General features: G+C 36.3%; 3 protein-coding genes across 4 annotated transcripts; 2 read left to right on the forward strand and 1 right to left on the reverse strand.

Moving 5' to 3' along the window:
• Nucleotide 1: 1 nt before the first annotated feature.
• On the reverse strand, nt 2-10,365 carry LOC114521309. 2 transcript variants are annotated; one of them, XM_028541699.1, is made up of 23 exons: nt 8,667-10,365; nt 8,386-8,473; nt 8,166-8,270; nt 7,944-7,990; nt 7,600-7,761; nt 7,002-7,289; nt 6,296-6,875; nt 4,868-6,026; nt 4,507-4,679; nt 4,077-4,356; nt 3,783-3,969; nt 3,476-3,582; nt 3,355-3,380; nt 2,927-3,063; nt 2,587-2,694; nt 2,431-2,471; nt 2,267-2,327; nt 2,117-2,176; nt 1,878-1,970; nt 1,487-1,603; nt 1,170-1,207; nt 1,034-1,082; nt 2-768 (listed from the first exon to the last, which is right to left on the reverse strand). In XM_028541699.1, exons 1-23 carry the CDS (start codon nt 8,763-8,765, stop codon nt 619-621), a joined length of 4,155 nt encoding a protein of 1,384 aa, XP_028397500.1. In that variant the 5' UTR covers nt 8,766-10,365; the 3' UTR covers nt 2-618. The 2 variants fall into 2 exon arrangements, with proteins under 2 accessions (XP_028397500.1, XP_028397501.1); XM_028541700.1 differs by lacking the exons at nt 8,386-8,473; nt 8,667-10,365 and having other exon boundaries at nt 3-768; nt 8,154-8,234.
• Nucleotides 10,366-12,845: 2,480 nt separating this feature from the next.
• On the forward strand, nt 12,846-15,127 carry LOC114521550. The gene is made up of 2 exons (XM_028542015.1): nt 12,846-13,019; nt 13,543-15,127. Exons 1-2 carry the CDS (start codon nt 12,846-12,848, stop codon nt 15,067-15,069), a joined length of 1,701 nt encoding a protein of 566 aa, XP_028397816.1. The 3' UTR covers nt 15,070-15,127.
• A 944-nt stretch (nt 15,128-16,071) lies between these two features.
• Nucleotides 16,072-19,970, forward strand: LOC114521304. Its single transcript, XM_028541691.1, has 3 exons — nt 16,072-16,180; nt 17,514-17,698; nt 18,226-19,970. Exons 2-3 carry the CDS (start codon nt 17,525-17,527, stop codon nt 19,753-19,755), a joined length of 1,704 nt encoding a protein of 567 aa, XP_028397492.1. The 5' UTR covers nt 16,072-16,180; nt 17,514-17,524; the 3' UTR covers nt 19,756-19,970.
• The last annotated feature ends 5,804 nt before the right edge of the window (nt 19,971-25,774 follow it).

Raw genomic sequence — 25,774 nt, forward strand, 5'->3', positions numbered from 1 at the left:
ACATCAATTCAGCGAAGATCATCTTCCTTTTGGAGTGCATTCTATATTACATCAACAAGGGTATTTCACTGAGCGTATTTATCTCTAGAGGAATAAATAATGTAATAACTTATAGTTTACATATAGTTTGCCTGAAAACCGTCAGGCTTGCCACGCCACTGTTTAGTGCAACCATGGTTGCCGTGCGCACGGACAACGCAGAGGGCAACTGGAAAAACAGCGTAATGTCGACATGTGGAAAAAAGTTAACCATGCACCTAGCGAGGTGGGTAAACATTACCGTAACCGGCTTACTTTTTTTAACATCGATATCTCGCTATTTTTAAATTTTGGCTACGAATTCTTGAAAATTTAGCATAGCTATAGAGTTATAGGATATATACGTTGTTACTTTCACCATATGGTTGGGGGAAACATCACGTGCTTTTACACATGCAAGGACAAAAATAATCTGCGTCTTGAATATCAGTAATACCAAAAGCGGAATAGAAAAATTTACTAAGTGCATATAAAAACGTCTATGGAAGGAAATTTCAACAGAATTGCATTCGAATCAAATAAAAATATTTAATAAATAATCTAATGACTTTGTTTAATGGAAGACGAGACGTATGTTCGTCAGTCTCTTCCTTCCAACATATCTTGAACCGTCTTCAACGTGCATTGATCCATCTCGCCATCAATGATAGAGAGAACATCCAAAACCAACTGTTTCTGTTTCGGTTGCTGTGATATAAGTAGTTCACCAAAGAGGTAAATCCCCATTCCCTAAGAAAACGTCAGATATTTTATATATATGCATAAGGGGGTGACCTAATTTCTAACAGCTTATTATACCACATTTTATGTCGCAGATATGTTGATAAGAAATGTATATGTCTGAGGTCAGGCTTGCCTATTGTGAGCTATGCTGCCATAGGCCTTAGTTTTCGGTAATCGTATTCAGTTTTTGAAAATAATGCTCCAAGTGATATTAGCAGGATTCCGTATATATATGCTTTATGAGTGAGTTTTCTCATTCTTAAGTACTTACTTGATCTTCAATCAGAAATTTTTTAACTTGAGGATAACCAGGGTAATAACTATGTGAAATATTATAATAACTATAATTAGTAATATCTCTCGGTAAAATTGCTAAACCGGCTGAATATTGTTGAAGGGCCATATACCTGTGTTTAACAACCAGTTCACACCATCGATGTCGAACCTAGGAAGCACCACAGCATGATTATTGCAGAGAAGAAAGAGGCATACTTTACTAAAGTTTCGCCATCATAACGATGTTCCCCTTTGTCTTGGAATATTGATTTTTTTAGTACTGAAGTACATGCATTATAACTTGCATTTATCTCGTGTAGGAATGCTTATGCTGTCATTGAGTAAAGTTCATTGACCACCAATACGCATTGTTCTTTCCTTTGCTAAACCGATCGTAAAAGGGCATCTTTTCTGGACAATGCATGCATGTACAGAGAGAAAAACTAACCTCAGCATTTTTATCAGCAAAATGATAGCAGTTATCCAGTTGGGTAAGAGTAGCAATTGCCATGGCATCACGTTCTAGCAATCTCTCCAGCAAAACAACCAATTGAGTCTGGCCGTTCTAAGAAGAAAAACTAGATTAGAAACAAATAAACAACTTGTATAGTAGACAATAGTATAATCATGTATATGCATATAAAGCCCTAGCCCTAATAAAAAATTGCATCGTGTGACGGTGCTAACCGTTTGATATTGATTGCTGACCAAATGTTACTGACCTCTATGTTACAAATAAACTACATCGCCAGTTCCAAGCCCTGTACACAGCAAACCTTTCTGGTTTTATTATAACTGTTTGGAAACTTCAAAAATCATTCAACGAACATATTACAAACCACTTTAGGATGATCTTTTATAGGCTTTTTAGTTCTGATATGCTGTGTTTTTCTTCTCTTATTAGCAGCATCTGTTTTCTTCCAGAAGGAGAACTAATAAATATACGAGGAATCCTGATATGCACGCTGTATTCTATATAAACACGTGAGCTAACATCGCCCTTCCAGTATTTTACAAAACCTTTCGACAACCCTTCTGAACGCTGATTGGCTAAAATATGAATTGCAAACCAGATTACCTCACTTTCTACTTCGTTAATAAGATAATTACCAGGACTGCCAATTTTCTTTGGGACATGCTTAAAAAGATGACAACCTTTTAAGTGACAACTACATTTAATTGTTCATAACGATTGATGGTTATTGGGAGACAATAAAACTTCACTAACCTTCGGTAAGCCATGCCGGTCTAACCATTCTTTGATTAACTGATCTTTTATATTCTCTTCCCTAAAATAAATGTGTTACTATTAAAGATCACCACTTTCCTAATTTAGGACATATCATGAAAATTTAGTAAAACTGTTTATGTTGGCATGACAATGCACAGTACCTCAAAGAAGTAAACCTTCTTTCGAAATAATCAAAAAACTCCTAAAAACAATAAACAAACAAAAATAACAAATTCAAATTATTCATGACCTACACTGGTTTACGTATATATACTTAGAATTTATTGTAATAGCCACATGCACTGATACAGCCATACCTCTGAATTAACAAGTTGTCCAGCATATTTTAAGACGTATTCTTTCAGAAAATTATCAAAGTTCGCCACACCCACCAAAGATGACATGTGATGAAGTAGAAAATATCCCTGAGGAAGGAAAGAAATTTTGGATATATAGTGTATGCCTTCTTTAAGCACGTGAAAAAGGGATTCGAGCCTTCAGCTTTTACAATATCCCGGCCGGCAAAATTACGTGTCATAATGTTATAGTATTCACAGACTAAAGTGTATACAATGCAGAAACAATCCTTATCCTAGCCAAAAGCTTATATAAGACAATCGTCCTACAGATTTCAGCAAATAATGGCGTAAAACCTACCTTGAGATAATATATTTGTGTCCATTTCTTTGAACATACTTGACCATTAGTGACGGTGGTGTGAGGAACAATATCATCTGCACTTTTCTTTTCAGGGCATTTCTCTTTCTCCATACTCTGGCGAACAGCTTCAGCGGCTAAACATATATCAATTTAACGATAGATATTTTACAAAACATGTATGTCATCAATGCCAGATTAAATTTTCGGATTTTGTACAACCTCTTCCATCTTTTGCCTTCACGCAGCTACGTGGCTGCTTATGATTATACAAAGCGTGGACTCCCTGATATTTCTAAAGGCTCTTTTTCACTCATCGTAATGACCCACTCACAAGCTCGCTGCGTGCGTTTTCAGCCAATGAAAATGCTTTTTATTTATTTTAATTACATGTTCTACTGACGTATGTTGAAAAAGAATGTGCTAACCTGTGACGACACTCGGCAACTTTGGTCTATAAGTGAAAAGAAAACTTGTCACTTACTGCAGAAAAATCCTTTGCACCTTCCTTTGCGATAATAAGATATTATTCTGTATAATATTCTGTACCTAAGACGTTGCATGTTTTCATCGGCATGTTGAAATTCAGCAAGCAATGTCCTGTGTTTTAGAATTTGACATAACTCTACATAAAACAATTCTTCGTCACCTGTCCACTAATCAAAAACAAATTACTGTAAATCAAACAGTTATACTGTACGTAAAAACAACGGTCATTTCTTAGACATTACATACACCACCCTAGGAAATAAAATATGTGGGAAACTATTATGATTGAGCTCGAGTTTGAAAGATAAAGATTAGGAATGTCTTGACTCGCTAGAAGACTTAAACACACTATTATTAATCTACTTACACCTTCTACTTTACAAAGTATTCTTTCTTCCATATAAGTTGCAAAACCTTCACTCAACCATTCTTCGGACCAGTCCTTTGCTCCAATTAATAATCCAAACCATGTATGTGATATTTCATGAGCAACACGCGTGCACATGGTTCCATCACGTGCCAAGATAGATTGAGAAAGAAAAGCCATATTTGGACTAAGAAAAAAGATCATGAATGACAATTATTTCCAATACTATACCAAAGTATATTCATATTAAAGTTGATATTGAAGGATAATGTTAACCACAACATATATACCGACCTCATTAATCCCATACAAGCAAAACATCTTGGTAATATTACCAAATCCATTCTGGTAAAAGGATAGGATCCAAGTAGTTCACAAGCAGCGGAAACATACTTCTTACATCGAGGTAATAACTCTTCAGATACGTCATCAATAGTACTTTCTGCACTAAAGACACGACACGGTATAATGGATGACAGGGCAACCGTTGTTGTTTGACGACATTCAAACCAACCAATAGCAAGAGCTAACGTTGAACATGGCAATGGTATATTCATCTCGTACAAAAATGATACTGAAGAAAAAAAAGGCATTTGGTTAACATCCATTTTTCTTGTCACTTTTTTCTTGTATAATTGACGTGATCAGATAGTTTTTCTATATAATAATTAAAAACGGGCTCTAGGTATATAATTATTATTATTTAAATGTTCAGTCTACATACCATAATCTCCATCGTCTGAGTTCTGCACCCTCAGTTCATTACCGCTCATCAATACTGTGCATCCTCTAGGGGCATGAATGGCGGCCTGCCAGGTGGACATCGCTACTGGAGGTTCTTGACACGGCATTAGGGAACGATTGTTGATATAAGCACCAGGGGAAAACACACAAGGTCTATATTAAAATCAAGGAATTATAATGTCTTTAACGAGAATAACACTTAACAGATGCGAGAGCTTTGAAATACGATTTGAAATAGGAATAATTAACTTCGAATACTGCATGTATTACTTGCTGTAGATCGAGTTCTACACGTTGCATGTACAGAAAGACAAGAATGTTGGTTATGTGATATGTACTACCTTCTGTCTTGATTCGTTGTCCAGGTCAACGATTTTCCTTCAGGTCTTGTAGAGTACTTTATTTTCACACAACGTGGCCATGTTCTACCTAGCTTGTATGGTTTCCAAATCCTAACACACCAGTTTCGTACAGCATAAGGCAGGAAGGTGTATGGTAGAGCAACTGGGTCTTTCTTATGTTTCTCAACTTGAAAGACATCAGGTGAATATGATGGACCTTCATTACAATCCTTAGTAGCTCCATAGTATCGGACACTAAAGTCATCCTTCAAATCAATTTCCTCCACTGATTCAATATCAACCAATGAACAATCCAAACATAACTGAAATTGTCTTTCCAAAACTACCTCAGCAGCAGGCTTCAGAAATAACGTGATGTCCCCAGTCATAACTTTGGCGTTAAAATTGACACTCAGATTTAACACATAATGCGTGACCAATACTTCATCAACATTTGCCATCAAAGGTAAATCATTACTTGTGTCCCACTTACTGTCAGAAAAGGCTCCATCCGGTTCATCGTCTGTCACACATATATACTCGTCTTCATCTGAATCTACTTTATTCTGTAATGTACCAGGAAGTGCTTCACCATCACAATGATTAAACGTTGAACTTTCACAATCATTTATTGAAGAAGGTGAACAAGGATCCGTACAATTATCTTCACTGGGATTTTCAACATTCTTAGGTGAAGGACTTTTATGTCCAGACAATGCTTCACACGAAGTCGTGGCAACGTGTGCGTCACTTTTATATGTTTCAACGTTGCTAATGTTTGCCGCCATATCATTGCCTGATCCGAATTTTGACAAAAAGGTATGAATGTCGTGTTTTTCTTGTTCAAAATTTGTCGGTTTTGAAAAGGAGGTTTTAAAGTCGGAAACCATATCGAGATTCTCCTGGGAATTTGGTAAGAGATCACTAACACCGTCCTCTTTTGCCGGTATCACCTGTTGTTTCTCATCGTTTTTAAATGAGGCTGTTTTGTCATTACATATTTCCTTAATATGTGACACAGTTAACTTCGGTATCGACAGCAAGCACAAACCTGCTTTACGAGATAAACCCGACAAGACATAGCACGTCTCCATATAAACATCTTCTAGTGTCCATTCTGAAATTCCAGGGCCTTTATATTGTCTGTATTTCAGATGAGCTGGAAAAAATGGAAGTGTGTTTGCTTTTTAGAGAGATTAATCTTATACATCAGCTAAATACACTGCCAATAAACAACCGGTCAAGGAATCAGGAATACGAGAAGTGACGACATACAAAAATGACCAACTTGGAAACATTGCCACTTAAAGGGGAAAGAAGAGGCAGGGAATATAATTTGATACTAGCTCAAAAAACGACATTGGCACTCCCTTACGTAAGAGTCGACCAATAAAGGGATTGACTACTGCATGACATATATACACCAACCTGGCACAAGACCTTTGCCTGATATTCGTTCTCCGTTCTCTCCAATAGCAAGATGAATTATATACAGTAAAACCGGGAATGCTTCGACTGGATTCGATTTTTCATCTTTAACTAAAGCAGTTGCGACAATGTGACGTTTCTCATTTGAAGGGGAAATAGCCTCTCTGGAACACGAGTTTATATCATTTAGTTGAGTTTTTAGAAAATACGCTTGCATAGATGTTATTTTCTGAAAATGAATCCCGTAACAACAATTAGGTCCATTCAGTGAACATATTTCCTTTCGTATCAAATGCAACAAATTAAGATGAACCCAGCAAGAACCCAACGCGACAAAAAGTATCTTCTGTTCCAATTCCAAGACCGAGTGAATAAATGAGTGAAGATTTTCTTTCCAAGTAGGATGTAAAGGTAGCAAACTGTATTTACACTTGATATCAGACATTTGTCTCATTGTAAGATTTGCAATTAGAGCATTAGCCAGAGCATGATGCGTTTCTTTTGACTGTTCATCATTCGAGTCATTCCCAACTAAAATAACCACATGTACTGACGAGTTTACTTGACTAGGGGCAGACACCTGTGTAGCAAACAATAAAATAATCTTTAATCGTAATTTGATCACCCTAACAATAGTTTGGGCTGATTACTGTGATTAATTTGAATAATTTTGATAAAGCGTATGTGTTTCCATGACTTATTTTACCTCCTCATCCGTGCTTGGGGTCAAAGCCTTTCTTCCAACATCTTCAGGAGATAGGATTTCTAAACCCATTTCCTGGGCTAAGTCAGGAAATTCTTCAATTTTTGCGACATGAATGACATTACTTAGCATAACACCCAAAGATTCATTAAACTTGAGTGGATTAATCAATGTTGACAATGATATATAAAGATCTGCTACTTGAGAACCAGTTTCATACACTTCTTTACTACTACCAGATAACGTACAATGAAGCTTTTCCTTTAACCATTCAACATCAACTGGCCAGTCCTAGAGAAGTCAAAACACATTGTACTGTGACTGCCTCGACGAATACCCCGTTACATAACAACCAGATTTGAATTCAATAATTTCAGACCAAACTTTAAAAAAAAACGAAAGAACATCAATGAACTTCAAAAGTTAAAATCAGGAAATACTAAAAACTCCAAGTCAGATCGCGTTGTCGAAATAAACCAGTCAATTAATATTAGACTTTGAAGTTACGAAAGGTATGTCCAAGCTATAGCGTAGCTATACGAGGAAGTGAAATGCTCAAGCACTGACATCGTTAGAAAGCTGCACTGACAACATTATGTACCTGATGTGAACAATCCAGTTTAAGGGTGAAACACGACGAAATGTGAACAGCAGACAATGACTGGCCTAAAACGTCTTGAAGGACTTGAATAAAATCATGAAGAGAACAAAACTCTTCATACTTAAAACATCTTGACATGACAGATGGCGTACATGAAAACACCTGAAAAAATTGAGAAGAATCTCAGCCACACCCCATGACCTTTACGAATAACAAAACTTGCATACATGGTGCTGGTAGGTTAATTCTTGAGTGAGAGCATAAAATGGTTAGACTTAATTTTCATCAAATCTAACCAATGATATTTTGGTCATTGAACGATTAAAAGACAATTAAACACGAACCTGCCCTTGTGAGCTTGAATGGCAACTCAAAACAGCAAAAACGTCAACTAAACAAGTAAAAAACTACAGATTAAATTCATTCGAAAGTACTAATGGGTAATACATGCACCACCAATATACAACCTACGAGAGTCATGGAGCGCACTATACTTATCTCAAAGAACAGGACACAACTTTTATCTCACTACATTTGGTACTGTACTTACTTACGGGGCTACATACCACAGGGATAATTTTTAATGAACTCCAGTTTGGTAATACAAGACATGAGCTCGTAGCGACTTGTGAAAGACTGAGTTATAATCTCGAAATCACAACATTCACGATCTAATAATTTAAACAAGGTTATAATAGGAAAATATAAGTAGAACTCGGCGGCCGAGTTTTATTAAAGGATTTAAAGCTTACAAATAATAATTCGTCATAATATATATTTTCGTACCAAGTGACAGCTCAGCAGCCTTTAAGTATAATGCAATCCATTCACCAAATAGCGATTGAGAATCTGCAAGATTAAAGACGGCAAGGACCTACAACCAAAAAAATTACGGGAAAATGAAATATCAAACAAAATTAACCTCCATCGGGATCCAATCCATTCTTTCGTCCAACGTTTAAAACGTCAAATATTCTCTATATGCATTTTCACGATGGTCTATTCTACATGTAGGCTCTGTTATGGTAATATGTTATACCATTTTTAAAATCATTTATAACATTCACCTTTTTCGTTTGTGGACGAAGAGAGCGAGATGTTATAGTTTCACGACTGTTTTCCATGTGAATATTTTGATCGAAGGAATGAATATGATTTTCTTTCATAAATTTAGCAACCTCTATAGCAACATGTTTTTCCAGTGTCTTTACGTTTCTTAACGTGTTCAATGTCCACGCTGGTTTACCTTTAGCGGTTAAGCAAAATGAATAAATTCAGAATAATTCAATAAATAAAATAAATAATTCAAATCATTTAATATATCGGAGTCTATTGGAGACTATCGTAGAAGACAAGGGTTGTGTGCATGTTAAAAAAAGACGATTATGAAAATTAAAAGTGTTATATTGCGGTATTTTGTAGTAAAATTCTGGTCATCATAAGTACGTATCATCCGTGTTGATCAGAACAGATTAACGTAAGGGAGACTCTTTTCTTTGGAAACAACCAAGAGTTTGCAACCGTATAAGAAAATAAACATAGTATGCCAATGAATGCATGGTCTGGATCCAACGTCCTATATTCTATGCTTTGCGAACTTATATAAGACAAACTTTGACGCGACATCTCGCAATAAACATCTTTATTGCGAGATGAATTCCTTTGTAAAACAAAACACCTTGTATTGAGTTACCTTCCTGATTTCCTGAATGTTCAGAACAACAAGGAAAATCACATTTGATGTATCGTGTGTCAGGTGATGTATCACAAGCAAAAACAGTGCTTGAATATTTTGTCAAATATGATAAAACCTAAAACATGAGTGTGTAAACAGTATTGTAGGAAAAATAAAAAGCGGTGTAGAAAAAATGGGGGCATTGAGGCTATGCTACTACTTTATGCGACTTTACTCCATGTGATTTAGTCACAGCTTTGTTTCAACTGCTCAAAATGTGATGTTCTCTCTAAATCTTTGAGGTAGTATGGCTAAAACCACCAAAATGAACATCAGCATTCTTTGCAGGGGATAGCAAAGGCTTGAAATAATCTATATACATCAGCCTGAAGTTCTGCTAATGGAAATTAGAGATGCACTAAGAAACCATGCTGTAAGAGAGGAGGATGCTCCCATGGTAACCTATCTTTTTGCAAATCTCCATACATATACAATGTTAAAATAGTGGGTTTTTCAGTGATGCAGATGTGAGTCAAGCATCAAGTCAAGTGGTCAAGCAGTTTGTCCCTCATGTGGAATGTCTAAGTTCAAGTACTGGCAGGTACCATTTTGTTTCAAAATTTTTCCCCTGTTTTTTCAATATTTGCAAACTCCAAAATAACCAGAGACAATACCTTTCGGTTATGTCTTCAAGTTATTTGAGGGTATGGTTTATTTTCTCATTAATAAAGTATTTGTCATTAATAAAAGTGTGAAATTCTGGTGAATGGAAAATAGGCAAACTTCAGCTGACCCTCTCTCTCAACTAGTGTGATATTGCCTCCTCACTGCTAAACAGATAAAATATCTACTATGGTAGACCAACATCTGTATTAGTATGCATCCTGGCCTGGTATATTTATCACACCTCACACACTTAACTACACAATACTGTTGTCATGTATTGGTATTTGAGCAGTTATAATATTTCATTAATCATTGTTGTGAGGTATACAGCAATAAAGCACTTTGCTGGGTATCTTACCTTCCAGCAAAATGTAAAAAGTGTGATTCAGCGATTTAAATAATTTAATATATAAAGCAATCGTATAAAACTCCAAGAAAATGAAGAAATTGGTATTAAAAATTTAAGTACGAGAGCAAAGTAAATAAATTTAATTTAAATTCTAATTGATAAAAACCGACACGAAGTTGAATTCTACCTCTCTTTCCCTTTCATCTAACAAAAAATCATGAGTATTATTTATATCTAGACGAGAACGCTTTGTTTTGTTCGCCATCTTGGAATGACAATTTTTGCTCATGCCGTCATGCGCACAAGACCATGATCCATAATATCCAGTTAGGTGGCTGAGATGGTAAATATGCAAATACGTATGCTCAAATATGCAGCTACCATCCCTGATGGTGGCCAGTGAACTGATGGTCGCTTGATACCAGCCACTGACCTATATTATAATTACTACAATATAATATATACAATATAATATAATGATGTTATATTATAATATAAATATAAATACAGGGTGTATAATAAAATAGGGTTGTATATTTTACGGGTGTATACAAAAGTGCCCCCTATTGAAATGAAGCTTCTGTTGAAATTTGAATGCATGATTAATGCAAAGCATAGTGATTACTACTTAGCGGTTAAGGCATTCAAAGCATTCATTTTGTTTGGCATAATGAGCTGAGAAAGGAATTCTATACGTGGACACACGCAGATACGCAAGTAGCGAAACAACAAGTCAACAACACTTAAGGTTATCTATCATCCAGGCAATAATTGAACCAAGCTCACTGAGGTATGATATTTTAATGTACAGTCGTTTACTATGAAATATTAATTTAATTCTACTTGTTACCAGTAAATTAGTTTGTAGGTACACTGACCACAAAGCTTTCGGGGCGTTCATCAATGAACCATCTTCATCTTTAACGGACCGAAAGCAGAAAGCTTTACAGTACTTACGTGGTGTACCTACAAACTATTTTACTTATTTGATGTCACCATGCAATCTTACAGGAATATTATTTCAGTCAGTTTGCCTGCTGTGTAGAGTCTATAGACAGGCATTTTTTATATAGCCAAATTTATCTTTCGACTTTTGTTATGTGATGCAGGCTCACGGCTCACCATCTGGCGTTCAATTTCTATGAGTCTAAATTTATTGGTATACTTTAGGAATGGTTTATTACGGTTGATCATGATTACAGGGAAGGGGAAGGGATATTTTTGACTCGGCAGTGAGTTTGTCGTAGCTCGTATTCTTTGAGCGCTTTACAAAATACCGAACGGCGATACTGACCTTTCATGCAGACTGCAACTTGCACATATAGAAATAATATAAACAAACGAAAAAGCAATCTTTGGTCCTGGTTTAAATTTGTTTACGATTACATGACAATTGGGCTGAAATTCAGCCTATGTAGCTTAAAGCTTAAAACGTTTTTGAACATTTGCTCTGACTGCTCATGCCGTCTGAACTCAAACTCATCCAGAGGAAGAAATCTGCCATTTTTTTAAGAAAGTAGTTAACAAGAAAATACATTATTCTGATTGACCAATTATGCCACTATCTATAGTTAAAAGTTAATCTTTTTATGCAACCGGCCCCTAAACAATATCAACACAGAACATTGCATGAAAACGTCACAGTCAATGACGATCATACGGAACGAACAAGTGTGGAATGTGATTTTTTCTTTCCTCTGGTTTTATAAGTATCCGATTTAAATGATTTTAAACTTTTACGTGCGTGTACGTACGTGCAAGAAACGCGACAGTGGAAAGCAGCCTCGACTTGTTTCGATTTCGTCCAAATCAATTTATGCGATAATTAGGAGGGGGTGATGCGTATTCATATATTTGTTCTGCCCGACCGATTTCTTTTGTACGTATACGCGTTCTCAAAAATACAGCAGAATCTGGCTGTTATAATTAAACGGGCTATCGGTTTCTTAATTTCTTTATACAGTTTGGTTTCTGGCAATTTGTCATTAATGAAGTTTTAAGTTCATAAAATCTAGTGAAGTCTTCTACGTGAAATCCATATTTCATGACGAAAAGAAAGTTTGACGCTTGTCATATACCCATTTAGTAATAATAACGAATTAATGTATCCGTATTTATGGTTCTATGAGGCTCTTCGAACTTTTCATGTTCCGAATTAAATTTAGCTCATTAACATTAGGTTCGGCGCATGAAACTGTTCGACGTCTGAAACAGGGCTGAGATTATATCCATTCTCATTAATTTATCCGTAACTATGGCTCTATTAGGTTGCCTTCTACCTGTTCACGTTCCATTAATATCAAGAGAAATTTCTCAAACTTCAGAAGATACCAAGATGTTTCTCCAAGGAAAGCTGAAGAGATTGAAAAAGAACGAGAAGACATTTGCGGAGCGCAACTTTTAGGAAGCTTGAAAACATCACTATCCAGTATATATCGCTATCAAGCCTTCGTTCAACCGGCCCCTGATCTGTATTTTGAGTTCACCTTCAGTTGCCAGCTCACTGTAGATTTATATAAATTAAGAGAACTTTTTCAAACTTTAGAACAATTCGGGATGTTTCTCTGTGGGAGGCTAAGAAAACTGAAAAAGAACGAGAAGATTGCGGAGCGGAGGCAGAAAATTCTTCGTGAAAAAGAAGTGTTTGTTCTTGACAACTCCTTAAGAGAGAGTACCGTTGGACAACTCAGAGGTCATACCATTGAGAATAAATGGAAAATTTATGAAGAGGTATAATGATATGCATCACAAACGCTAGAGAAATATTTGGAAAAATGTCAGAAAATAACGCTATTTAGCCCCACCAGGGCCCTAGCTAGACCGCTTAATAATTATTATTTTATTATTATTACATTTGGGGAAAATTTGAGGACACAAAAATAACTTCTAGTTACATTTCTTACAATACGTTTTCTTTGCCGATCATTGTTGTGAATTTTTTTAATAATCTGGTTAACTCATGATGTCTGGATCTCTGTTCTTTATAGGACCTATAATTTGGTAATCTCGTTAAATTTTGACCTAAGTATCATCGACCATTTAGTATTATGTATCACCGACAGGATATCTCCCTATATAGTTACCTGGCATACCTCCCATCGTTTTAATAATTCGCTCCAGGCAAATTATACCGTACGTTAATTATCCTATGGCCAGTTCCTTTCTTTTGATACTATTTAATGGGTTTTACCATTAAAAAAAACATTACCAAACATATTTTATTAAACAATAGCAATTTCTTGGATGATTTTAGATAAAGAAAGTTGGCTTCAAACATTTCATTGTCACATCGTTTTCCCATATGACCCGTGTTGGAGATACATTTATTCGTCAACTTGCCGAGAAAGGAGAAGATTTCAGCACATTCTACGCCTTTACTGAGTTTATCGAATCTGTTGATAGTCGAACCAGAATCCCTGACACCGAGACCATTCCAATTGGCCTGAAGAAGATGAAAGAATTGAGTATACGAAATCCGATTATTGAAGCTGATTTGTTTTATCCCAGTATCGACTCCAAAGTATTTAATGTTGAAGCAATTAACAAACTTTTCTCACAAAGAATGCGATGGGTTCGTGAAAACCTTTCAAAAGAAGCCAACATTTTCATCAATCTGCGTGATTTTAGTGAAGCTATGACTAACAAACCAGAGCGTGTACTCAAAGTTGTAAACTACCTCTCCTCACTACCAGCACACCAGCGTCCTTTTGATTTAATCTATGAAGAGGCAACTGGAAACCACTTGCCAGATCAACTTGCTTTTTGGACTGCTGCAGTGCGTAAAGAGATGAACGAATGTGGTTTCCAAGACGGCCATTTGTTAGTTCACATTCACGAGAAGTGGGGGATGGCTCAGGTCAGTCAGTTAGAATGTCTGCTGAATGGAGCTACAGGTATCTGGTGTAGTGTATGTGAAGAAGGAGCAGCCTTGGGTCATGCATCTTCTAGTGTGACCTTATTGAATCTGATTCGTTTGGGTAACCAACGTGTCTTGAAACAATATAACTGTGAACAGCTACGTCAAGCTGCTCAAGAAGTGACAAGAATAACAACTGGTTGCGAACCACATCCTAAACAACCTGTGTACGGCGAACGAGCACTGGATATTGTTTTAGATAGCGTGGGTTCCAATCCCGGAGGTGATGGTTTTTGTATGGCAACATTTTTTGGAGAAAAACCATTGATGAGAATAACAACGTTGGCATCACCAAGAATGATCGTTGAAAGACTGCAAACGTTGTTTGGCGAAAATGCTCAGTTCACAGAAGAATATGCAAAGCGAATGCGTGAGGTGATGTTGGAAGATCTTCATGAGAATAGAAAAGAAGAGTACATGAGTAAAGTTGGTCTGGCTATCCTGTTTGATCGGTCTGGTGGCAAACTTACTAAAGCAATGGTTAAAGCGATTGAAGACGAAAAGCCTAAAACACTTCATGGTCAGAATCTTATTGCTGAAATACGAGAATCGTGGGACGAATGGGATATACGCGATGGTGAGAAAGATGATCAATTAGAATTCAATGCGTTTTATAACGGCTTCATGGCGCCATATTTTGGATGTTACCGATGCGAGCCTACCAAACGTGCATTGAAAGCAATTGATATGGATCAAGATGGAAAAGTGAACTGGAATGAGTTCTCGCTGTATCTCAAGTGGGCGATTCGTGAATATCCAGACATAAAAGATTCAGAGGAATTGCTTTCTGTAGCTTTTCGTAAGGGTCTTATTCTATCCATGCAAGATGAAATTTTATCTGAAAAGGGGAAAACTGTAGCCTGACTGTAGTGTAATATGTAACGTCCTATAACGTAAAACGTATATAGCTGAACCTTATTTGAAAGAATTTTTTATAAAATATAGGTTTCCAATGATCAGTTAATGAGCATTCAATGCATCGGTTTGATCCTCATTGGAAGTTTCAGGAGATTTTCAATTTGATCTGTAATCAAATTACAGTAACATAACTACGTCCTTGTAATCGCTTTTTAAAAAAAGTAAACAATAATCTAGTGCTGAGGTTACTGTAGTAATTAAGAATATAAAGTTTCTTTGAATGCAATAAAAATTAATGACGTTTATAACTTAAAATTTCACTTTTACAAATTAAAGGCTTGGACTATGTATGTTGTATTTTTAGTTTTTTTTACCTGTTTCCCGGCATTATCATTTGCCCACGCTTTGCATTTTTCAGTGCTCGGAGTTTGGACTGAAGAAGAGTTTGCGGTATAATCTACCATATTACGGTATGTTCCACCTTGCCATGATCGAAGATACCATATTCCGATATACTCAACATTACCTAGATCGAATATTCGAATATACCAAATTCCGGAATATTCAACATTCACTACTTTCTTTCGGCTTTAAATATTACTATATAGACTAGTTAACTGGTTAAGTATGTTATACATCGGTATCTTTACGGCCAGATGAAGCTGGTTTTCATATTCCTTCAGTTTCCCAATTTCGTACATAATTTTTATGAAATTTTGCCTAATGCATTCGCATCAGTCTGGATCCGCCCTGATTTATTATAACGAGTAGATGGGGTAGGGTTCAAAACCAGTCCTGGATCACAAAATCTTTGAACCTTCGCCTTCGAACAGGCTGATCTCTCATAGGTCTAACAAACTTCAATCTCGTTCCTTTTGCAGTACCTTCTTTTATAGATGTTTTGTGGAAGCGAACCGAACACTGACATTAAGCTTCAGGCAGCATTCCTACCCATGAGCAACCTAATTTTGACTTGTAAGATGATACCTTGAAATAGCGGCACTCTCCTCGTTGAGCTGTTTGAGTACTATTCGCAACTCTGTTGATTTTGTTATTTCAAAAGTAAAAACATCAAACAACGAAGGTTAACATTCGGCAATAATTGGACTAAGTTCAGGTACGATATTCTAATCTACATCAATTACTATATGAAAGTATAAATGCTTTTTTTATAAATGATTTACACTGTAATTATACACCAGCCAGAGTCTGTCTGCTGTAGACAAGAGTTTTCTATTATAAACAATAAATTGACCCTATGTTGTGTGTCCTAAACCACACTGAAATAACTTTTCTTTAATTTGATTATAATTCTATTTCCTTTTACAAACTCGAACGATTTGTACCAGTATTTCGTTTCATTAGTTGACGTCCATCTTGTGCGTATTAATGTGAATTCCATATGAAATGTCCAATTCCTGCGTGGGAGTAAAGAATTCTGGCGTGGTGTGCAAAACCGACAAAACGTTTGCCGGTGTGTGAACTTCAACACGTTTGCGTACCTATAATAGCCTCGTTGATATCATTAGCAAGGTGATATCTAAGTAGCATTCAGGGATTAAATTAGACTTACCTGTATATGGTAGTATAATTTTGGCTCTACGGAATCACACAGAGCGTTTAGAAGAATAGAAATCTCGCAACTATCTTCAACGAAACGGTAAAAATTTTGTATAAGACAAATCACCATGCATTAGTTGGACATGAAAAACGTTATCATCTTTCTGATGCGGAGGGAGCGTAATCCTTATCAACAAAATCAAAGATCAAACTTTCACTTTATGTCAGCTTTGTCAGGACTCATGTTTAATTTCTAAATTCATGGCTGCGCTTAATGGTAACCTGACACGTTTTACACCCAAACTCGACAAAATGTTTGTACATTTGAAATTACACAAAACTCTCTGAAATGTCGTGTCAAATATCTATTCATTGTAAACATAACATTAAGTCGTGAGTTAATTAAAACAAAAAGCAAGCGATTTAGGAAGATAGAATTTGTTTGCATAGTTTTAGATTGGCTTAATAATTTTTTATTTTTAGATTGGCTTAAATATTTTTTACAACATCGATAAAAGTATACAGGAGGTTTTTATACGTGGTACTTGGAATTTTACACTTGAGAGGATTTCAAACAATTTTAACACGAACTCCTCATCTTAAAAATTTGTAACTACATGTTATACGAATGCACATCCGCTGGTAGAGAATTCCAAGCCTCGGGACTTCAAAACAAAACTTTTTCAGTTTTAAAGGTTTTTTATGTAGAGCCTTATTAATTGAGCTCATTAAAAACCGATTTGTCGGTATATGATTAAAATAGTTTTGGTTCTTGACGTCTTGTCGGCGACATCTCCCTGTCTGACTCTGATCTTATCTGTATCTTGAGGTCACCTTTTTCCAGTTCACTGTAGATTCATATAAATTAAGAGAAATTTCTCAAACTTTAGAACAATTCGGGATGTTTCTCTATGGAAAACTAAGAAAACTGAAAAAGAACGAGAAGATTGCGGAGCGGAAGCAAGAAATTCTTCGTGAAAAAAAAGTGTTTGTTCTTGACAACTCCTTAAGAGAGAGTACCGTTGGACAACTTAGAGGTCATACCATTGAGAATAAATGGAAAATTTATGAAGAGGTAAATATACATTCATGATTTGGGAAAAATTGTTGTCAAAATTGTCTAAAATTTGCCAAAGTTGATATGGTTATTAAAATCTTGATGAAGATTAAGCTTCTGGGGCCAGTTGTTTCAAGCCGGTTGTATAGCTATAGCTTAAACGGTGGTTAGGTTCAAAATATAGAAAGCAAGTCTATCGTTTTATTCAACAAGCAAACTAAATGTTTTTAACCTTAATACAAAGGTACTGTTTACAACTACATATTCAGTGCATAATATTCAAGTTGACTCATTCAAGAGAGATGTAAGAGTGCTATTTAGTTTTGACTTATCCACCGTTTAAGCTAAACGGGCTTGATACCACCGGCCCCTGCTTCGAAATCATATGATACTAATGATTGGCAATTTCATGATAATTAATATACCCTACACTTAATTTATCGGCTAAAATGAATACCCGGCATGCTCGGCCTGTGTTTTTATAGCCAGAACATTAAACATTTTTGAAAAAAATTATAGCAATTATATTTCTTGAACAATTTTAGATAAAGAAAGTTGGCTTCAAACATTTCATTGTCACATCGTTTTCCCATATGACCCGTGTTGGAGATACATTTATTCGTCAACTTGCCGAGAAAGGAGAGGATTTCAGCACATTCTACGCCTTTACCGAGTTTATCGAATCTGTTGATAGTCAAACCAGAATCCCTGACACCGAGACCATTCCAATTGGCCTGAAAAAGATGAAAGAATTGGGTATTCGAAATCCGATTATTGAAGCTGATTTGTTTTATCCCAGTATCGACTACAAAGTATTTAATGTTGAAGCAATTAACAGACTTTTCTCACAAAGAATGCGATGGGTTCGTGAAAACCTTTCAAAAGACGCCAACATTTTCATCAATCTGCGTGATATCGCTGATGCCATAATTAATAAACCAAGGCGCGTGTTTAAAGTTGTAAAGTACCTTTCCTCATTACCAGAAAACCAGCGTCCTTTTGGTTTGATCTTCGAGGAGCCAACTGGAAACTACTTGCCAGATCAACTTGCTTTTTGGACCGCTGCAGTGCGTAAAGAGATGAACGAATGTGGTTTCCAAGACGGCCATTTGTTAGTTCACATTCACGAGAAGTGGGGGATGGCTCAAGTCAGTCAGTTAGAATGTCTGCTGAATGGAGCTACAGGTATCTGGTGTAGTGTATGTGAAGAAGGAGCAGCCTTGGGTCATGCATCTTCTAGTGTGACCTTATTGAATCTGATTCGTTTGGGTAACAAACGTGTCTTGAAACAATATAACTGTGAACAGCTACGTCAAGCTGCTCAAGAAGTGACAAGAATAACAACTGGTTGCGAACCACATCCTAAACAACCTGTGTACGGCGAACGAGCCCTGGATATTGTATTTGATGGTATGATGGGTTCAAGTCCTGATGATGATGGTTTTTGTATGGCAACATTTTTCGGGCAAAAACCCTTGATGAGAATGACAACGTTGGCATCACCAAGAATGATTGTTGAGAGACTACAAACGTTGTTTGGCGAAAATGCTCAGTTCACAGAAGAATATGCAGAGCGAATGCGTGAGGTGATGTTGAAAGATCTTCATGAGGATAGAAAAGAAGAGTACATGAGTAAAGTTGGTCTGGCTATCCTGTTTGATCGGTCTGGTGGCAAACTTACTGAAGCAATGGCTAAAGCGATTGAAGACGAAAAGCCTAAAACAATTCATGGTCAGAATCTTATTGCTGAAATACGAGAATCGTGGGACGAATGGGATATACGCGATGGTGAGAAAGATGATCAATTAGAATTCGATGCGTTTTATAACGGCTTCATGGCGCCATATTTTGGATGTTACCGATGCGAGCCTACCAAACGTGCATTGAAAGCAATTGATATGGATCAAGATGGAAAGGTAGACTGGAATGAGTTCTCGCTGTATCTCAAGTGGGCGATTCGTGAATATCCAGATATCAAAGATTCAGAGGAATTGCTTTCTGTAGCTTTTCGTAAGGGTCTTATTCCATCCATGCAAGATGAAATTTTAACTGAAAAGGGCCAAACTGAAGCCTAAATACCTGACTGTAGGGTAATATATAACGTCCTATAACCTATATAGTCAAACACTTTTCTACTCTTTTTTTGAAAGAAGTTGTTATAAAATAGGTTTCCAACGATCAGTTAATGAGCATTCAATGCATCGGTTTGATCCTCATTGGAAGTTTCAGGAGATTTTTAGTCTGATTTGTAATCAAATTACAGTAACATAACCAAGTCCTGAAGTTAATGAGCAAGTATATAATCCATCGTAGCTAATTATCGCTACTCTTGGTTTTAATAAATGAAAGTAATCACCACACAAAGATTAACTTTTACAACCCAGGAATATTTAACATTCACTACTTTCTTATCGTATCAGTCTGTTTTAAATCTTACTATAGACTAGTTAACTGGTTAAGTGTGTTATACATCGGTATTAGAAGAAGCTGGTCACATGCAGTTTCATATGCATTTTTGCCAATTTCGTACATAATTTTTGTGAAATTTTGACTAATGCATTCGCATCACTGATCAGTCTGAACCCGCCTCTGATTTATTATAACGAGTGGATAGGGTAGGGTTCAAAACCAGTCCTGGATCACAAAATCTTTGAACCTCTGCTTTATAATTAACCGCACCGTGTATATATATATATATATATATATATATATATATATATATATATATATATATATATATATATACATATATTTATATACATGTATATATATAGCTTCACTTTTAGCAACCATGCAAGTTACTACTCCATACATATATATAGAGCTCTCACTGTCCATGACATAGAATTTGGACAACGTTGGATTTCGTTATGTTCTCCCGGCTTTCGGGTGTAATTCTTAATCTCCGAGCGGAATTAGTACCTTCGCAGACGCTTCGCGCCTGCTCGGGGATAAATATAAATACAGGGTGTATAATAGGGTGGTATATTATACAGGGTGCATAAAAAAGTGCCCCCTATTAAAATGAAGCTTCTGTTGAAATTTGAATGCATGATTAATGCAGAGCATAGTGATTACTACTTTGCGGTTAAGGCATTCAAAGCATTCATTTTGTTTGGCATAATCAGAAACAGAAGAAGGAATTCTATACGTGCACACTAGAAACACGCAGATACGCCAGTAACGCAACAAGTCAACAACAATTAAGATTATCATCCAGGCAATAATTGGAGTTATTGGAACAAGTTCACTGAGGTATGATATTTTAATCTACAGTCATTTACTATGAAATATTAATGTTTTCCGTTTGTTACCAGTAAATTTGTTTGTAGGTACACAGATAACAAAGCTTTCGGGGCGTTCATCAATTCAATGAACCATCTTAATCTTTAACGGACCGAAAGCAGAAAGCTTTGCAGTATTAAGTACTTTCGTGGTGTACCTACAAACTAATTTACTTATTTGATGTCACCATGCAAACTTACAAGAATATTATTTCAATCAGAGTTTGCCTACTGTGTAGAGTCTATAGTCAGGTATTTTTTATATAGCCAAATTTATCTTTCGACTTTTGTTTTGTGATGGCAGGCTCACGGCTCATGCACCTTCAATTCTGGCGTTCAATTCCTATATTTATGGCTCAGCATTGAGTTTGGCAAAGCTCGTATTTTTTAAGGCGATACTGACTTGACCTTTTATGCAGCTAGGGACTGCGATTTGCATATATAGAAATAATTTAAACAAACGAAAAAGCAATTTTTTGTCCTGGTTTAAATTTGTTTACGATTACATGACAACTGGGCTGAAATTCAGCCTATGTAGCTTAAAACCTTTTTTCTTTTCTGATTTTATTAGTATCATTTAAATGACTTTAAACTTTTACGTGCGTGTACGTACGTGCAAGAAACGCGAGGGTGGAAAGCAGCCTCGACTTGTTTCGATTTCGTCCAAATCAATTTATGCGATAATTAGGAAGGGGGTGAAAATCCGTGATGCGTATTCATATATTTGTTCTGCCCGAAAGGATTTTTCGATACGTAAACGCGTTTTCAAAAATGCAGCAGAATCTGGGTCTTCATTAAACGGGCTATCGGTTGCTTGATTACTTTATACTGCCTAAAGGGCTTACAGCTTGGTTTTTGGCAATTTGTCATTAATGAAGTGTTCATAAATTCTAGTAAAGCGAGGGGATATTTAATACGTAGGCACGAGAAGAAACCGGGAATGCACATGATCACGTTTTCGTAAGTGGAAAGTAGCCTTAAAGCGTTTTTTATACGCACGCACACGTAAGTCTAAATCCTTAAAGCTGCTTTCCACTTACGCGTTTTTTCTACGCACGTACACGTTTGGAAAATTTTAAATGCTTTTAAATTTTTATTATTTGACATCCGTAGGTCAAGTAATGCATATTAAAATATGCAGAAAACTAAGTTTGTTTGATTTATTTACTTCGTTTTTTCAAAGGTAACAGGTATAAAGGTTGTTTTCGATTTTCCATGCTTTCACAACTTAGTCTAAAACTTTAATGTAATTTATGAAAAAACTAAGTGAATAAATCGAAGAAACTTAGTCTTCTGCATATTTTAGTATGCATTAGTTGACCTATACGGATGTTAAATAATAAAAATTTTAAAGCAGTAAAATTTTCCTTACGTGTACGTGCGTATAAAAAATTTTTTATCATTTAACATCTATAGGTCAACTAATCCACACTAAAATATGCGGAAAACTAAGTTACTTTGATTTATTTACTTAGTTTTTTAAGGTAACATGTATAAGGATAAAAGACTTTTACGTGCGTGTACGTGCGTATGAAAAACGCGTAAGTGGAAAACAGCCTTAAAGGACAAGTCTGGCAGACGAACTGACGAAGAAGTATTCGAACGGTGCACAACATTGACGCTGTCAGAGAACTACTCCAGGAAAATCCTCACGTAAGTGCTCGTCACAACTCCATCCGGATAACAAGGACTGAAATTAAATGGCAGCCATACCGAATGCATGTGCGGCATAAGCTGTTGGCAGGTGACTTTGCACGTAATTTGCACTTCTCCATTATTTTTACCTGCGCAAATTGAGACCAAGTAGTTGTAGAGTTTATGTTGTATTTTCTTGTTATTTGTTACGTTATTTGTGTTAATCGTGTATGTGTCTTTGCCCTACAACGCCCTCCCGCAGCCAAAAGCTTGCTGATCCAACACAAAGCAATCCATCTGCAAATTTAAGTGATGGTCTCAACATGACCGACACGGAAAAGATATCAGACACTACAAAACGCTATTACGACCGACCGATCAACAGTACTGTAAAGAACTAAAACATAACACAGACGCAAATAATCGTCATTACGAGGATCTACTAAGATTACATCAGCAAAAACAATCCCAAATAGCAATAGTTTTCATCTAGGGCATGCACTCCAGCCGACGCCTTTCCACGGTACACAAACAGATGATTTAACCGCATTTCTAAGCCATTTTGAGCGCCATTCAGAATTTTGTGGGTGGGACTCAAACAGTGTTTAAAAGCCTTGCCCCTGTATTAACAAGGCAATGCCGGATTTTGGTACGCATGCAGCCCTGACCAGTTTTCAACTTATGAAAGTCTTTTCGGTGCTTTGAAAAGCCAGTTCAGCAATTCAGCATCATTGTGGCTGTGGCGTCAACAACTATGTTCAAAAACGCAAGGCGAAACCGAACCAGTGGCAAACTATTCCTCAGATATAAGACATCTTTGTAAGGGTATAGAATTACAGGACATAGATGGCACGCAATATTTCATCCAAGGCCTCGCCTCCGATCAGACCTAAAAACCCATGTAACCTTGGGTCAACTTAAAGCACTAGCCAAGGCAGAAAACTTAACCAACCTGAAAGAAACCGTTTCTATAGCTACACCAAATCAGGCACAACGAAAGTTAGAAATCCAGTCCTTAATAAAAAGTGTTGAATCACACAGAGCGTTTAGAAGAATAGAAATCTCGCAACTGTCTTCAACGAAACGGTACGAATTTCATATAAGATAAATCACCATGCATTAGTTGGACTGGAAAAAAGTTATCTCGCTGATGCGAAGGGAGCGTAATCCTTATCAACAAAATCAAAGATCAAACTTTCACTTTATGTCAGCCTTGTCAGGTTTAAATTTATGGCTGTGCTTAGTGGTAACGTGAGACGTTTTACACCCAATCTCGACAAAATGTTTGTACATTCGAACTTACCCAAAACTCTCTGAAATGACGTATATAAATTTCTAAAAATTTCGTATAACTGTATAAGACAAATCACCATGCATTAGTTGGACAGGAAAAAAGTTATCTTTCTGATGCGGGGGGATTGTAATCCTTACGAACAAAATCAAAGATAAACTTTCATTTTATGTCAGGTTTAATTACTAAATTCTTCTTTTATTCCCTGCTGAGACGTTTTACACCCTAGATCTCGACAAAATGTTTGTACATCCACACTTGAAAAACTCTGAAAAGTCGTGTCAAATATCTATTCATTGTAAACATAACATTAAGTCGTGAGCTAAAGCAAAAAGCAAGCGATTTAGGAAAATAAAATTTGTTGGTATAGTTTTAGATTGGCTTAATAATTTTTTATTTTTAGACTGGCTTAAATATTTTTTACAACATGGATAAAAGTATACAGGAGGTTTTTATACGTGGTACTTGGAATTTAACACTTAAATGTCAAATTACATGTTATACGAATGCACATCCGCTGGTAGAGAATTCCAAATCTCGGGACTTCAAAACAAAACTTTTTTCAGTTTTAAAGGATTTTTATGTAAAAACCTCATTAATTAAACTCCTAAAACCGATTTCTGGGTATATGATTAAAATAGTTTTGGTTCTTGACGTCTTGTCGGCGACATCTCCCTGTCTGACTCTGATCTTATCTGTATTTTGAGGTCACCTTTTGCCAGCTCACTGTAGATTCATATAAATTAAAAGAAATTTGTCAAACTTTAGAACAATTCGGGATGTTTCTCCATGGAAAACTAAGAAAACTGAAAAAGAACGAGAAGATTGCGAAGCGGAAGCAAAAAATTCTTCGTGAAAAAGAAGTGTTTGTTCTTGACAACTCCTTAAGAGAGAGTACCGTTGGACAACTTAGAGGTCATACCATTGAGAATAAATGGGAAATTTATAAAGAGGTAAATATACATGCATGATGTTGAAAAAATTGTTCTCAAAATTGTCTCCGTTGATGTGGTTTTTAAAATCTTGATGAAGATTAAGCTTCTGCTCCGAAATCATAAGATACGATGATTGGCAATTTCATGATCAAATTATACCCTACACCGTAATTTATCAGCAACGCTAAAATGAATACCCAGCATGCTCGGTCTGTGTTTTGATAGCCTGAACACTTTTAAACATTTTTGAAAAAAATACAGCAATTATATTTCTTGGATAATTTAAGATAAAGAAAGTTGGCTTCAAACATTTCATTGTCACATCGTTTTCCCATATGACCCGTGTTGGAGATACATTTATTCGTCAACTTGCCGAGAAAGGAGAGGATTTCAGCACATTCTACGCCTTTACTGAGTTTATCGAATCTGTTGATAGTCGAACCAGAATCCCTGACACCGAGACCATTCCAATTGGCCTGAAGAAGATGAAAGAATTGGGTATTCGAAATCCGATTATTGAAGCTGATTTGTTTTATCCCAGTATCGACTACGAAGTATTTAATGTTGAAGCAATTAACAAACTTTTCTCACAAAGAATGCGATGGGTTCGTGAAAACCTTTCAAAAGACGCCAACATTTTCATCAATCTGCGTGATATCGCTGATGCCATTATTAATAAACCAAGGCGCGTGTTCAAAGTTGTAAAGTACCTTTCCTCATTACCAGAAAACCAGCGTCCTTTTGGTTTGATCTTCGAGGAGCCAACTGGAAACTATTTGCCAGATCAACTTGCTTTTTGGACCGCTGCAGTGCGTAAAGAGATGAACGAATGTGGTTTCCAAGACGGCCATTTGTTAGTTCACATTCACGAGAAGTGGGGGATGGCTCAAGTCAGTCAGTTAGAATGTCTGCTGAATGGAGCTACAGGTATCTGGTGTAGTGTATGTGA

The sequence above is a fragment of the Dendronephthya gigantea genome, unplaced genomic scaffold (assembly GCF_004324835.1).
Source record: "Dendronephthya gigantea isolate DGI-Jeju-01 unplaced genomic scaffold, DenGig_1.0 000020F, whole genome shotgun sequence".
Classification (NCBI taxonomy): Eukaryota; Metazoa; Cnidaria; class Anthozoa; order Malacalcyonacea; family Nephtheidae; genus Dendronephthya; species Dendronephthya gigantea.